The sequence below is a fragment of the Hydra vulgaris genome, chromosome 13 (genome assembly GCF_038396675.1).
Source record: "Hydra vulgaris chromosome 13, alternate assembly HydraT2T_AEP".
Taxonomy (NCBI): domain Eukaryota; kingdom Metazoa; phylum Cnidaria; class Hydrozoa; order Anthoathecata; family Hydridae; genus Hydra; species Hydra vulgaris.
This window is the reverse complement of record NC_088932.1, coordinates 47,090,001-47,106,065: the sequence shown is the minus strand read 5'-3', so window position 1 is coordinate 47,106,065 and position 16,065 is coordinate 47,090,001. Positions and strand designations below refer to the sequence as shown.

Below are 16,065 nucleotides of genomic sequence, written 5' to 3'. Positions count from 1 at the left end.
AGTAATAGAGATTAACAAATTTTAAATTTGAAATCAGCATATTTGAATAAGTATAAGAGAGTTAACTTTTATAAACTTTTGTTGTTGTTGTACAGTATTATTATTATTATTATTATTATTACTATAGTAACTATTATTATTATTATTATCATTATTAATAGTCATTACTAATAATAATAGTTGATAATAATAATTAACATTATTGTAATAAATAAAAAAAAATCAACAAAGAGCAACCAAAATGATACTGGAACTAAGACATCTTGAATACAAAAAAGTATGGAAATTTTGGGTTTGACAACTTTGGAGGCTAGATGGCTAAGAGGCAACTTTATCCAGCAATTCAAGATATTTAAAGGTATTGAAATCATTGATAATAAATAAAATCAAACAATGAACCCTATTTGCTCATTATGTCCAGCATCTAACATTAGAGGAGCAAAACATTGAATAAATCCTGAATTTGTCAGAAATTTTATGAAAAGGCAAATTTTTGTCAGCAATAGGATTGTTTATGGATGGAATAGTCTATCAGCAGAAGTTGTTTAATCTATAACAGTTAACAGCTTCAAACCTAACTTGCAACCAGTTAACTTAAAAGCAATAACAAACAAGAGGAACACAAAGAAAGCTTACTATTAACACTTTATTTTTTAAAAACTGAATTAACTTACTCATTAATTAATAGATATTGCCTGGCGCATATATATATATATATATATATATATATATATATATATATATATATATATATATATATATATATATATATATATATATATGTATATATATATATATATATATATATATATATATATATATACACATAAATATATATATATATATATATACATATATATATATATATATATATATATGTATATATATATATATATATATATATATGTATATATATATATATATATATATATATATATATACACATAAATATATATATGCATACATGTAAATATATATTTACATACATATATGCATATATATATTTTATATATATATATTTTATATATACATATGTATATATATATATATTTTACATATATATATATATATATATATATATATATATTTTTAAATATATATTTTACATATATATATATATATATATATATATATATATATATATATATATATATATATATATATGTGTGTGTGTGTGTGTATATATATATATGTGTATATATATATATTTTTTTATTTTATTTTATAAATCTTTATTTAAAATTGATTAGCATTACAAGTAATGAATTGTACAATTTTATCTGTCCTTTAATATCAATAGTTTGCTAAGAATACAGGGGAGGAATATTATTTATGCATCGAAAAGGCAGTAGAGCTTCCAATATTGCTTGGGAGGTAGAGGTCACTGACGCCATCACGAAGGATTCGGAGGTATTTTTGAATAAAAGTTTTTTGGTAAGTAGTTGTTTATGCGGTGTTAAGAGCATACGGGAATCTATTAGGGTTTCTGCTGTTGGTTTGAGTTAATTTAGTAGTTATAGGATGGCATGGGTCTGCAAGGATCTTTTTGAGTGTATTAATACAGATCCTGTCAAGTAACTCTTTAATGTCAAAAATAATATTGAAGCTGCTTGAATTGGTTACATCAATTCCAATAATTTGTAGGGCATTTTTATGAAAATGTTGGATCTCTCTTTTTGCAGCAGCACTGCACGAAGTGAGAATAGGAGCACTATATATCAAGTGGCTAATAGCGTAAGATTGGTAGACCTGTAAAAGGTTTGGCTGAGTGTGACCAATTTGCTTAAGACGTCCGAGCAGATATGGTACTGATTTTATATTGTTGTGAACTTTTGTCCATTGTTCATCCCAATCAATATTCTCATTGAGCATGATTCCAAGATATTTGTGGCTGCTGACTATTTCAAGTTCAGTATTATTGAGTACAATGGATGGTAAAGCTTGAATTTCGGAGCATCTGGGAATAATTCTTATGATTTTACATTTCGGGCCATTAAGTTTCATTCCATTTACCTTTGACCAAAGAGCGACGCCATCAACAATGGATTGAGGCAGGTTGGTAGGAAATTTATCATTAATTATATAGGTCAGTATGTCATCAGCATATTTTTCGAGGATTGTTTCAGGTGGAAGATAGACGTTAATGTCGGAAATAAATAGAATGAACAGGATTGGACCTAGAACACTACCCTGAAGTACACCTGCTTCGATACATTTCCAGTCAGTGGTGTGATCATTTGTTTTAATTCTTTGTTGACGATTAGATAAGTAAGCTGCGATCCAAGAGGTGAGCCAGCTAGGTAGAATGTTCACTAACTTTAACAGTAACTTGTCATGACTGACAAGATCAAAAGCTTTTTCGAAATCAAAGAATATTGCATAAATTGATTTGTTGTTATCTTCCGCATGACTCCAGTCCTCTATAATTTGAATAATAGCGTCCATCGTACTTCGGCCTGGAAGGAAACCGAACTGTTTGTTAGAGACCCATATGTGCTTGGTGTGATGGACAATGAATATGGTAATAATACGTTCAAAAACTTTACATAATGCGGATGTAATGGCAATTGGTCGATAGTCATTAGACGATTGTGGGTTAGAAATTTTTGGAATCGGTGTTATGTTTGCTGATTTCCATTGGTCAGGTAGGTAACTGTTTTCTATGAGGCGGTTGAATAGGTTGCAGAGTGATGAGGCGATTTCAAAGCGAGCAGATTTGAGTAAAAACGGAGAGAGATCATCTGGTCCTGAGGAACCTGGTTTGAGTTTGCTGAGTTGGTTGACAATGTTATTAAGGATAAAAATGGGGGTAGTAGGCGGGTTTGCCTCTCGGTTAATGAAGCATAAAAGGCTGGGTTGTTTCTTGCCAGTCCAAACACTTTGAAAATGATCATTTAATTGGTTTGCTAGTGTCTCAGAGATAGGGGTTGTGATTTTACCTTTATCAGCAAGACTGATTTCACGCCAAAAATCTGTTTTTCCAGTAGTGAAACGCCTGTTATAGATTCTCTTTCTTTTGGTAATTAGTTTACTAATTCGATTTGCAAGTGCTTTCCACTCTTTGTAGTATCCGGAGAAAAAGAGTTGTTGACGCTCTTTTATAAGGCCTTGAATAAGTTGTGTCATCCAAGGCTTAGGGTTAACGAGCGTCGTTGATTTTAGAGGTTGGCAGATGTCTTGGGCAGAGAGTATAGAATGATAAAAGTTGTTGCAAGCAACTTGTATTTCATACGGTGAATCAACTAAGATTTCAATATTGGTAGATCGTATCAGTGCAACAGTGTCAGCAATTCTACCTGACCGGTAAGCAACGTTGCGGGGAACCGGGCGAGTAGATTTATAGAGATTTAGAGGAGCTTGACTAACTACAACAAGGTGATCTGAATTACCAAAACTAGGAAGAGTATTCGACACATAGCATTTTAGGGGCGTTACTCAAGATGATGTCAAGAATAGATGTTTTTCTGGTGGAGTGTGTGTTGAGATGAATGAGTTGGTGAGAACGACAAAAAAAGTCAGTAGGGCAGCCATTTAGATCCCCTGCAAGAAATATTAGTGGTTTATTGCCGATTGTGCAACGAGTTATGGCTGGTTCAATGAGTTGTGCAAGTTGATAATTGCGCTGCTTACTTTTAGACCAAACCGGGATATAGGCCGATGATGGGCTATAACTAATATAGACCGGGATATAACTAGGTAAGAAGAGTATCCTCGGGGGAGTAATTTTGGGTACATACGAGCAATTGTTAGTTCGATTTCTTGTTTAGGAACCAAGTTAAACAAGTAGTCTGTAGTTAATTTTATTTTTTCTATTTTATCTGAGTATTTTTTGTTTATAAATATAGCAGTACCACCACCCATGCGATCATGACATTCAGTGCTTATGCAAGTGTAATTATTATTGATTTGAGAAAGAATAATTTGCTTACCGCTGGGGTTAAGCCAGGTTTCAGTTAAACAGACAATGTCAATGTTGGTATCTATGAGAAATTGAATAAAAATCTCAATTTTGTTACAGAGTGAGCGCATATTAGTGGTACAGATGGTTGGTAAGCGATTGGTGTTGAGATTAATGCTAGTTAGTTGGGGTGGAGCGAGAAGTAAGGGCACCGCGGATCTTGATGATTGCTCCATCGCAAATGCCCCAGTGAAAGGGTGCATCAGTGTAATCATTACGTAGTTTATCATTACGAATGTTGCGGTCTTTGGTCACCCAAACGTCACCCAAACACCACCATCAGCGTTATCTCTGCATCTCTGTGATGCAGGATAACGCTGATGGTGGTGTTTGGGTGACGTTTGCTATGGCCACTCGTTCTGGGACACCAAATATTATTATATTCTTTTCACGTTTAGCTGCTTGCTTTAGTTCGACAAGGATTTGACCGATTTGTGGCGATGATTTTGGCTTGTTTCTGACAATATTACTCCAGGATGGCTGGTGTGGGCTTGATTGGGTGGCTGGTTGAGAGTTGATTTTGGTTTCAATAACTGCTAATTTCTGTTCAAGTTTTTTTATTTGGTTGGCTTGCAGGTTGATAGTAGCTTTCTGTTCTGAAATGATGTTAAGGAGCTCCATTATCCAGATATCGAGGTGTGCGATAGGCGGTGCTAAGTTTTTAATGGCTGAGTAACCATTTGCATCAATTTTATTAACCATAATACCTTGCACAAGGTGAAGGAATGTTAAATTATGTGCATTCTTTATATTGCTGTGATGGTGGGAGGGCTACCACCCTGAATAACAGTGGATTACCTCCCAGTTGAGAAATATTTAATATATATTATACCTTATTACACAGGGACTAAAAAGTTTCAGTATGTGTTTTTTTCCGTGATATACTTAAGCCAAAAGTTCCTAGTTCAATCCCCACCACATCCCTGGTAGTACCACGCTCAACATGTTTCTCTGCGCAGAATCCTTGTTCTTAAAAATTAGTGTTTTGGAGTTAGTAAATATATATATATATATATATATATATATATATATATATATATATATATATATATATATATATAAAATAAAAATTTGAAAAAATAATAAATTTTAAAACTTTAAAATTAATGAACTTATTCATCAAAATAAAAATATTTTTTTGTAGCATGAAAACAAACAACAGCACAAACTTGAAAACCTCTTAAATGTAAAATCATTAACATAAAAACTTATATTTTTAAAATCATACCTAAAACATTTTGTATATCAACTTGGATATTAATCAACTGTTTATTGTAATCTTCAATCCACTCAGCAACATGTAGTTGAAAACCAAGAGCATGAATTCTATTTCTGAAAGTTGAGTTATTAGTACAAACTTTTAAGAGTAAGTGAGGCACATTTTGGCTGCCATATATTGTAGACAATGGAGACAAAAACATCTAACATAAGGGAAACAATCAATTATATTTTATCTAATGGAGTCAAAATATTTGATAAAAAAGAAACAATCAATTATATTGTAGATAATGGAGATAAAAACATCTAACATAAAGAAGATTATATATAGTCTGTTTCTCTGTGTTGCTTTCCCTGTGTTCTTTAAAGTTTGTTTCAATGTTATAGGGCTAAGATAGAGTTGTAACAATTTAAAAAAAACAACCTCTTTAAACATATTGGCCTTTAGGAGGCAAATACCGTTAAATATATAAACTCAAATAATTTAGCAAAATCTACCCTCTTCAACACACTCTGTAAAATGTTAATCATGGATTTCAAATTAAAATTTGGTTATTTAGAGTTAACAGATAATTAATTTTAGGCGCTAAAAGATAAAAGCCCATGTAAAACAAACATGGCGAGCCAAGCAAGCTTCTCGACATAGCAGCTTTTTGCTCAAATTATTTTTTATTTCTGCTAACGGCATTTGCTGTCATAATAAATAATAAAATAACCACTTAAATGCTATTTATAAACAAAATAAACAAACCAAATTAATTTACAATTTAATTTAAAAGAAACCTTAGCTTCTGATGTAGAGTATAAATAATAAAATACAATCTATTAAAGTAGAAAAGAATTTATGAAAAAAAGTTTCAAATGTGTTAATATAAATAATAAAATACAATACATGAAAATAGCAATAATTAATTACCTTTCTAACCACACTACAGAGAATATGAAATGGAACCCAGTAAATGCACTCTAAAATGATGTCTAATAAAAAATGATCAGTATTGCTAAAAGTTTGAAAAGTTGATTGCATAAACATTTCCATTCGATTTGAGAGCAAAGTCAAAGGTGCATGATCAATTTGTCCATTCAAACATAATATAGAGGTTAGACACAAAGATATCTTTTTAGGATCTCTAGAAGTTAACGCTTCTGTGAATAGTTCAATCGAACAGTCTTTTAAAATTTTTACAAATTTTCCAGATTGAATCTCTAAAAACAAATACTGAACATCCTTGAAAAAAAAATTTGATTGTATAAACACCTTCAAGTTTCCCAATTTATTCTGAAATATTTCATCCCAATTGGTCAATTGTGATATCTCCTCCAAATAAGGCAGTGAATTAATTTTTGAAACAGCGACTTTAATCAAACAATCGTCTGAGTGAGTTTTAGAAATAAGTTCTTTTTGATACTCAGTTCCACACAAAACAGCATGCTGATAGATAAAGACGCAATCTGTTGGAGTTCCATTGAACAAACCAGAAAACAAGGATGGATCTTTTACATTAAACTGTATTTTCAATCCTTGGATTTTATCATCCTAAAATGAGCAACTGATTGTTATTAGCAATACGCAATTGAAAAAATAATTGATTTCAGTTTTGAAAGTAATATAATTATTTAAAAACATTTTAATTTATATAAGCAGATTTTTTTCATTTTTCATATTTTATTCAACTTTCTCACTTTTTTTCTTTTGCACTCAACTTTCATTATTTTTCATACTTTAAAAAGAAAATTTTGTAAAAGTATGGAGTCAAGTATGGAGTTAAAAAGTATGAGGTAAACATTTTTTGTAATAACCACTACTTCTATCCCATTTGCGTTCACCTTTAATCAACATTGTATCTATCTTACATTCACTTTTCCTGGTATGTGTAAGTGTATATTGTGCAACAATTTAGTTAAAAGATGAGGAAAATCATTAAAGTTAAATGAGATTAAAGTTAAACATTTGCAATTAAAGCACAAAAAAATGTTTTAACTATAGGAATGAAATATCTTACACTACTTCTGAAGTTCCATATACTTTTACAAGCAATAATACATCACAAATTAAAATTATTCAAACTTTTGAAAAAAAAGGGCAAGACCACTAATCTGTTTTACTCCATAAATTATTAGGAAAACTGATCGCATTGGATGTTAATTCTATTGCTGAAGATTCAATAAATTGATAAAAGATGCTTACCCCAATCATAAAATACCTCATAGAACATAATTTAGCCATACCTAATTCCTAATATGTATATTAAACTGTTTAAAGATATTTTGACAGCTGATATCATAAAAATTATATTCTCGAGCAAAAAATTGCACTACTAGGCACAGAATAAATCAAACAAGATTTATATAAAAAACTGCTATTTTTTAGTCGTTGATTTTTTTGAAAGTAATCATATCAGTGAACTATAATTTACTAAATTTCAAAATTTTAAATTATATAATTTAATAATTATAATTACAAAAAGTTTTGAGACTTAAAATATCTTCAAGCAAAATTTATCTCATTGTTTAGACAATACAAGTACAGTTGACTCTTGGTATCTCGAACTCACTAACAGGGGACCCAGAAAAAAGTTCGAGATATCGAGAGGATTTTGGCTCAAATGAGTGCGCGCCAGAAATAAAGTTCGAGATACACAAATGTTAGGGATATCTAGAGTCAACTGTAATATTAAATTTATCTTATTGTTTAAAAATGATGCAAATATTAAAGCTAAAATAAAATACACAGAAATCAACTCCATTCTCTCTTCATACCTTGCAACTTTATATTCATGACTCCATATTGAGTTAAAAATCCATAAATATCATTTTAACTTTATGCAGAAGAATAAAAACTCATTTTATTTATTCATTAAAATGTGCAAAATCAGTTTAGCTGCAATTAAATACCTCACAAAATAAAACACATCTGACTACTTCTCCCCAAAGGATAAGGAGAAACATTTAAAAAATTTTTTTTCCTATAACTCCACTGCAGTTTGTGGATCAGACAACATTCTTGTCACAAAAAGAACACTTCCAGAACTTTCCAGAACACTTTTGTTCGTTACTCTTTAAACTATTTAACATTTAACTGAACCATGTTTTCCATTGCTGGAAAATGGCAACAGAGCACAATGGTGCAAAACCACAAAAAAATAACCATAATTCAAAGTTTTTCAAAACGTAAAATAATTTTTTTTTTTTTTTAATGAATTATACTGCTTATATTATCTAAAAAAATATAGGGTAGTTATTTATATTTATTAACAGAACCATTACATAAATTTAAAAAGATATCGTTTTTGTAAGTCATCACTTTTTAATAAGGATTAAGAACAGTTGACTTTAAGTGTGATTTCCCATCTGTGACAGGCTTGAAATGACGGGTAAAGTTTAATCTAAGCAAAACCCAGTTGTTTACTGATAAGAAATATTAGAGAGTTATTGATATTTTTATTTATTAAATGGCAATTATATATGGGTTTATATATGGTACTTTCCTTTAACTCAACAAATTGCAGTGGAGTTAGAGGAAAATTTGCATCATGTGTTGTATATGTGGAAACCATATATACAACACATGATGCAAAGTTAGTATCTGCTAAATTTGCCTGTCAAAAAAAAAAAAATTCTGTAAATCTCTTTTTTACCTTTGTATGAAATATATATATATATATATATATATATATATATATATATATATATATATATATATATATATATATATATATATATATATATATATATATATATATATACCTATATGTATATATATATACATATATGTATATATATATATATATATATATATATATATATATATATATATATATATATATATATATATATATATATACTAGCAGATTATATATATAAATATATGTATATATATATACATATAGGTATATATATATATGTATATATATATATATATATACATATATGTATATATATACACTATACACATATAGGTATATATATATATATATATATATATATATATATACCTATATGTATATATATATATATATACATATATGTATATATATACATATAGGTAGATATATATATATATATATATATATATATATATATATATATACCTATATGTATATATATATATACATATATGTATATATATATATATATATATATATATAATATATATATATATATATATATATATATATATATATATATATATATATATATATATATTAAGGAAAATATTTAGAAAAGTTGGCTATAGAGTAGTTTTTAAGAGAATTCGTAAGAAAATATTTAGAAAAGTTGGCTATAGAGTAGTTTTTAAGAGAATTCGTATTGTTTGTTTTCTTATTAATATAACATACACTCTTATACACGATGTCTACAGTGAAATCATATATTACAGCTAAATACGGAGCTGATATCTACAAACAAACTGAACAGTTACAGTTATTAAAAAAGTTGGTAGCTAAATCCAAAAACCAGTATATATTTTTACAAAAGTGCGAAAAACACAAGATTATTCCAAAATCGTTACGTATCAACAGTCCTGTAAGTACAAAGAGAGCAATGAGTATTGTTTTTCGTTTTCGATTTGAAATTTTGATTTGTCTAAAAAACGATGCTAAAAAACGGTATTTTATCTTTATAAATGAAACAAAAAACCTTCAGGAAAATCTTAAATCTACTCTTGATGAAAAAGAATATGAAAAAGTTGAACAAGTTACTGAAAAAGCCCGGGAAATAAAGTTTGTAAGATCAAAAGAAAGATTATTCAAAAAGTTTAATATTCTTCAAAACAAATTTAAGAAAAAACAAAAAATTAAAAACAGTAAATTAACTACACATACTAAGAACGCTGTTTTGAACCTATGCAATACCGAAATTCCTAATAACCAAAATGATCTTCTTAATCTTGGTCCAAACTTTGTACCTTCTTTAAAACATATCCCTTATATGGATATTATCGCCACAACAGAGTCGTTTGCTTTAAAGCTAGAATATAACAACAAAATTGAAAATGCGCAGGATTTGAGAAAAAATGTTTTAAAAGAACTTAAAATGGGTAAAAAAATTAGTCAAAACTTAACAAGAGAGCAAAGAAAAGCTCTAAAGGAAATTAAGGAAAACAAACTTATTGATATATATCTGTTTGATAAGGGTAATGGGTTTGTGAGAATTGAACACGAAAAAGCTTTAGAAAGAATTCGCGATCAAATTGGTCAAACAAAGGTTTTAAGTGAAGATCTCTCACAACTTAATAAGAAACAAAGATTTTCAAAAACAGAATATGACAGTATATATCCAAGTGATCCAATCCCACCTCGTATGTATGGTCTAATTAAGGCTCATAAGCCTGAAAAAGCTTACCCTATGAGAATAGTTATATCAACTATCGGCACACCTAATTATGGAATATCTAACTACTTAGTTAAAGCAATACAACCTATTTTAAATAAAAATAAAACACGCTTGAAAAATTCTTTTGATTTTATTAACAAAGCAAACTCATGGAATGTAGACGAAAACGAAGTTCAAGTTTCATTCGATATAATAAACCTTTATCTATCAATTCCACTTAAAGAAGCTACTTTAATTCTTATAGATCAATTAAATAAAGATGATTCCTACAGATGTTCTACCAAGCTTACTATATCAGAAACAAAAACACTTATAGAGCTTTGTTTACATCGTTGCTATTTTTTGTGGAACAACGAGATCCATGAATTGGAGAATTCCGGTCCTATTGGTCTTTCATTCATGGTTGTATTGGCAGAATCTTTTCTGCAACATCACGAAGAAAATGCCTCCAAAATTTCAAAGACATTAAATCCTCCTCTCGACTTAAAATCCTATCTAAGATACGTCGATGATAGCCATGCTAGATTTTCAAACATCCAAGAACATTAAATCCTCCTCTCGACTTAAAATCCTATCTAAGATACGTCGATGATAGCCATGCTAGATTTTCAAACATCCAAGAAGCAGAGAAATTCAAAATAATCTTAAATAAACAACACCCTGCAATACAGTACACAATTGAGACAGAAAACCATAACAAAACTCTGAATTTTCTAGATATAACAATAATAAATAACAGCAAAGGTAAGTATGAGTTTAAAGTCTACAGAAAAGAAGCCATTACAAATATTCAAATAAAACCGCACTCGAATCATGACCCCAAAATTTTATGTGCAATATTCAAAGGTTATGTTCACAGGGCATACTCCATATGCAGTGTTACACATTTAAAAAATGAGATAAACTTTCTTATTCGAGTTTTTAATGAAAATGGGTACACCGAAAACCAACTAAAAAGTATTGCAAATCAAATTAGGAAAAAACGCTACGTAAAGAACAATAGAATTCAATCCGAGAACAATGCTTTCCCAACAGTATCATTACCGTGGATACCTTCACTATCACCAAAGTTAAGGAAAATATTTAGAAAAGTTGGCTATAGAGTAGTTTTTAAATCAAATCCTAATTTAAGAACAATATTAACATGTAAAAACAAATCTAGATTGCCCCTAAATAGCCAGCCTGGTACATATTTAATTGAATGCAATTGCTCGAAAAAATATGTAGGAGAAACAAAATTACAAATTAAAACAAGAATTCAACAACACCAAAAAAGTTTAAATGATGGCAAACATCATCAGTCAGCAATTGCAACACATAGCAAGTTTTGCTCTGAAAAAATAAATTGGGAGAAAATTAAAACTCTTAAAGTTGAAACAAAAAAATTCGACCGTAAAGTACGAGAAGCACTCGAAATACAGAGGCATTAATGTTTCCCATCGAATGGCGGAATAAATCTCGATAATGGGCAATTTGTTAAAACTAAATTTTGGACTCCATTTTTTATATTCTTGCGTAACGAAAAAAGAAGCCATTCAACTGCTGACGTCAGTTAAAAAAATTTTTTTATTAAACTGTTTTTTAACGTTCAAAAAATTTTGTAATATTTTACAAGCTGATGATGCTGGTATCCATAACCCAGTGAAAATTTCTCAAAATAAATTATTATTTGTATTAAGAGAATTCGTATTGTTTGATGTTTTCTTATTAATATATATATATATACATATATATATATACACACACACACACACACACACACACACACACACACACACACACACACACACACACACACACACACACACACACACACACACACATACACATATATATATGCATCCGTTGGACTTAGGAAAAATGAGGTCGGCAACAAACTGTTAGACCTTAAGTTGTTAAACTTGCCTTAAACTATTTAGAGAAAAAACATAAGTTCAATTTTTTTGTTGAAAAAGGCCACCCACAATCAAAAAAATCCAATTAACCATATATGTGTATGGTTAAAATTTTAAACAATTTTATGATCATTTTTTTTTAATTTTAATTTTTTTAATTGAAGAGTCATTATGTAGTTTTAAAGCATTGAACAGTTGATTGTTACATCATAACACTCTAAGTTACAAATAAATCAGGCTTCCCAGGAGAGGTTGGTCGCTTTGAGTGACCACGCATATATATATATATTTTTTGAGAATTTGGCCACCATTTTTTAGCATATATTAAAAATGGCGCATTTTTAAAAAGGCACTGAAAAAACCTAACTAATTTGTCGTATTATTTTATTATTTTTATTCATCATTTATTCTTATTATTAATATAAAAATATGAACATAAAAATGATATATATATATATTTATATTTAAAAAAAATTTTTTTTTTCTTATTACAATTTTTTTTTTTTTATGTCTAGTAAACATAAAAAAAAAATATTTATTTATATTTATTTTTTATTTATTTATATTATAATTATTTATAATATATTTTTTGGTGTTGATTTTTTCAGCAACGATATTTGAGACAAGTCGAAAAACTAAACAGAAAATGTGACCGAAAACTTTTTTAATCTATTTTGAAAATATATTTATATTATTGTAAATGTTACAAGTTATTAAAGTATTATATAGTTATTATTTTAACAAAGAAATTTAAAGTATTTTGCTTCATTCACTGTCAGTAGAACAACTTTCATCGTCACTGCATTCTTCTTCTGTTCCCGAGACGTCAGTGGAGCTACTTTCGTTTTCGCTAGATTTTGCATCTCGTTCATCTGGACAAGATAGTTCATTGTCGGATGAACTTGTGTCACTTATCGGATGTGCAGTTATGGGTTCTTCATTTACATTTTCAGGATTTGGGGCAAAGTTAATTTTTTTTTCGAGTGGAAATTTTTTTGTTCTGTGCTCGTTTTTTTATTATCTTGTTTTTTTCTTCTATAGCCCATACATGGCTGTTTCCAGAAATCAGCATGCACTCTTCCAAGGTGTTATGCTGCAGACTAAGTCTTTTATCTGACATTATTGTTGTTAGTGTGCTGAAACATCTTTCGACGGCACTATTCGATGCTGAAAAACACAAATCAGCTATTAGCAAGATATTTGGAAAATCCAATTTATTGAGTGTAAATAATTTTTCCCATATTTCATAACATGTTAATTTTAAATAACTTCTGTTTACTATTATTTGTAGTGTTTGCCATTCTTCGAGAATCTTTGCTTCTTGAATGTTTGCTGCTAAAAGTGATTCCCTAAAATATTGCACAATGTATAGTATACTTTGGTAGCCATTGTCCTGGTCGTTTCTCCAATTTTGTGGATCAAGCCACGCCATGGAGGTGAAAACTTCATTTTCCTTAAAGGACGAGAATCGACTTTGGATTAAAGGTATCAACAGGTTAATGCATTTTTTACATAGCACCAAAGCTTTCATAATCCGCCTGTGTTGGGTGTAACATACCTTCAAGCTTGATGTCAAGATATTCCTTGTTTTTCAATTTCTTCTTTTTGTGCCCTGCCATTAAGTATCCTGACTCAAGTGTAACAACACCTTCTTGTTCTCTTATAATAAATTTTTGTGTCCAGCTACAAATGGCATCATCAACTTCCTCTAATTTAAGTGCAGTCAAATTATTTATTGTCAGAACAACATTGGGGTAAACTTCGTGTGCCAACAAAATATTCTGTTCGAAAAAAAGTGACAAAGGACCCATTGCATCAAGCAAATCAAGGTATGCACCAATTTTGCAAAGAAAAGCATAGTTAGTTAATTTTTTAAGTATTCCTTGGATTTTAGCTCTTGTTTCATTCCGATAACCATGTTGGCTTGCAAGAGCATTAGGTAGTGCAACTAAATATGAGGGCCAATTATGTAGAAACTTCGTAAAACCTTTTTGTCTATGCGAGGCAAATCTAGTTCCAGTAATTTTACCAAGTGTATAATATTGTATTGATAGGGCGGCTGCTGCTTCTCTGCAAGACTCCTTTAGCTTACCTGAGTTTCTTAAAAGATAAAAAAGAGTTGTATAAAAGTTGTCACATTTTGTAAATTCTTTAAACTGCTTCTTAGCATCTTTAATGGCAAGTTCCAGCCGGTGATTAACGCAATGAATATTTACCAACCAAGGGCGTGTTTCTTTCAATTGAGTTAATGCCCCAGTATAAATGCCCATATTTACATTAGCTTCGTCTGCGGTGGCAGAAACCAACTTTGTACGATATTCGGTAATGGACAGAGGAATTTTACATTGCGTAATGTTATTTTTTAGAAATACACTGTCTAATGCTAATTTTAAAGAATCAGCATTACCTCCTCCAAAATCAGCCATATTGCATAGCGCAACAAAGAAATAATATGGCACACCAGAATGCTGCACCCTAACTAACACTGCCTCTTTGTCTTTAGCCTGGCTACCATCTGAAAGCAAAGCCATGAATGGCTTTTTCTCAATAATGGCCGCAATCTTCTCCGTAATTGTTTTAGCGATGCAATGTATAAATTTCCTGGCTAAAATAAAATATGGCTATTTTAAAATAAAAATAGTTTTTCTATTAGTCTATTGTTACATCATAGCTGCCGACGCAGCTTTAAAGTTTGTGGGGGGGGGGGGGGGGAAGGGGATCCCTAATTTTTTGAAAAAATCATCCATTTCTAAAAATAATTTCCACGTTTGTAAAAATAATCCTTCATTATATTATAATAATATAATTTTTGTGTACAGACTCAAAATATCGCAAATTTTTTGCAATCTCCAGCACTAAAAAAAAGTTGTCTACGGCCTTGTATATAGATATATATATATATATATATATATATATATATATATATATATATATATATAGAGAGAGAGAGAGAGAGAGAGAGAGAGAGAGAGAATACCTGCGTTTTTGCTACTTTTGCCAAGCAATAATTTGAAACCGTTGTCGCATTGAACTTTTATGAGCACTTCAAAATTGCTATGCGGCATAGCCGGATGCATAGCCAATTCGTAAGCGGTCCGCATTAACTTTAAATAAGCTTCATTGACAGCTCAGCTTATTGATGAGATGTCGTTTGTTTGTTTTCGCTTCAAAGGAGATTTATCAAAATTTTCTAATCGTACGCCTCTATATGCGATGCTGTTGACGAATGTCTCTTTACCTTGGATAGAAATTAAAAAAATAACACAACTTTTTATAGCATCCTAGTTCTAACATTCTTGTTACATCCTAGATTTCTACAATATAGACACCATGACTATTTTTTATAGTAAACATATAAATCAATAAAGTATACCTGATGATGTGTCACAAAATTAGTTCCTTTTGAAAAAGCATTTAAAGAATTTTTGGCACACCCAAATGTGTTAGAGATATTCTCACGCTTAGAACATAGCTTACACCATATTTTGACGACTGTGTAAACACTGTTGACAGTTATGACATCATAACCAAGGAAATCATATTTCCAGGATAAAACAGTTTGTAAAGATTTTGTGATAGCTTTTGTACTCATTTCTCTCGCCTGAAACCCTGATCTGTTTTTTTTCAATGATCGTCTTTTATTGCATTGCAAAAAAA

The 16,065-nt window shown here is 29.7% G+C and overlaps 3 protein-coding genes across 3 annotated transcripts in view; 1 reads left to right on the top strand and 2 right to left on the bottom strand.

The window, feature by feature from the left end:
- The window catches only part of LOC136090181 (tigger transposable element-derived protein 1-like), a 101,830-nt gene extending 97,000 nt beyond the window's left edge, over positions 1-4,830 (bottom strand). Inside the window, exon 1 of the mRNA XM_065816356.1 lies at positions 4,791-4,830. The gene's annotated coding sequence lies outside the window, so the exon portion shown is untranslated. The remainder of the gene's footprint in view (positions 1-4,790) is intronic.
- The window catches only part of LOC100210004 (uncharacterized), a 125,964-nt gene that overhangs the window by 68,953 nt on the left and 40,946 nt on the right, over positions 1-16,065 (bottom strand). Inside the window, exons 5-6 of the mRNA XM_065816355.1 lie at positions 6,093-6,713; positions 5,187-5,379 (exon numbers count right to left, since the gene is read on the bottom strand). Coding sequence (XP_065672427.1) covers positions 5,187-5,379; positions 6,093-6,713 — 814 coding nt within the window. The remainder of the gene's footprint in view (positions 1-5,186; positions 5,380-6,092; positions 6,714-16,065) is intronic.
- Positions 9,530-11,062, top strand: LOC136089947 (uncharacterized). Its single transcript, XM_065816047.1, has one exon. The coding sequence runs from the start codon at positions 9,530-9,532 to the stop codon at positions 11,060-11,062; it is 1,533 nt and encodes a 510-aa protein (XP_065672119.1).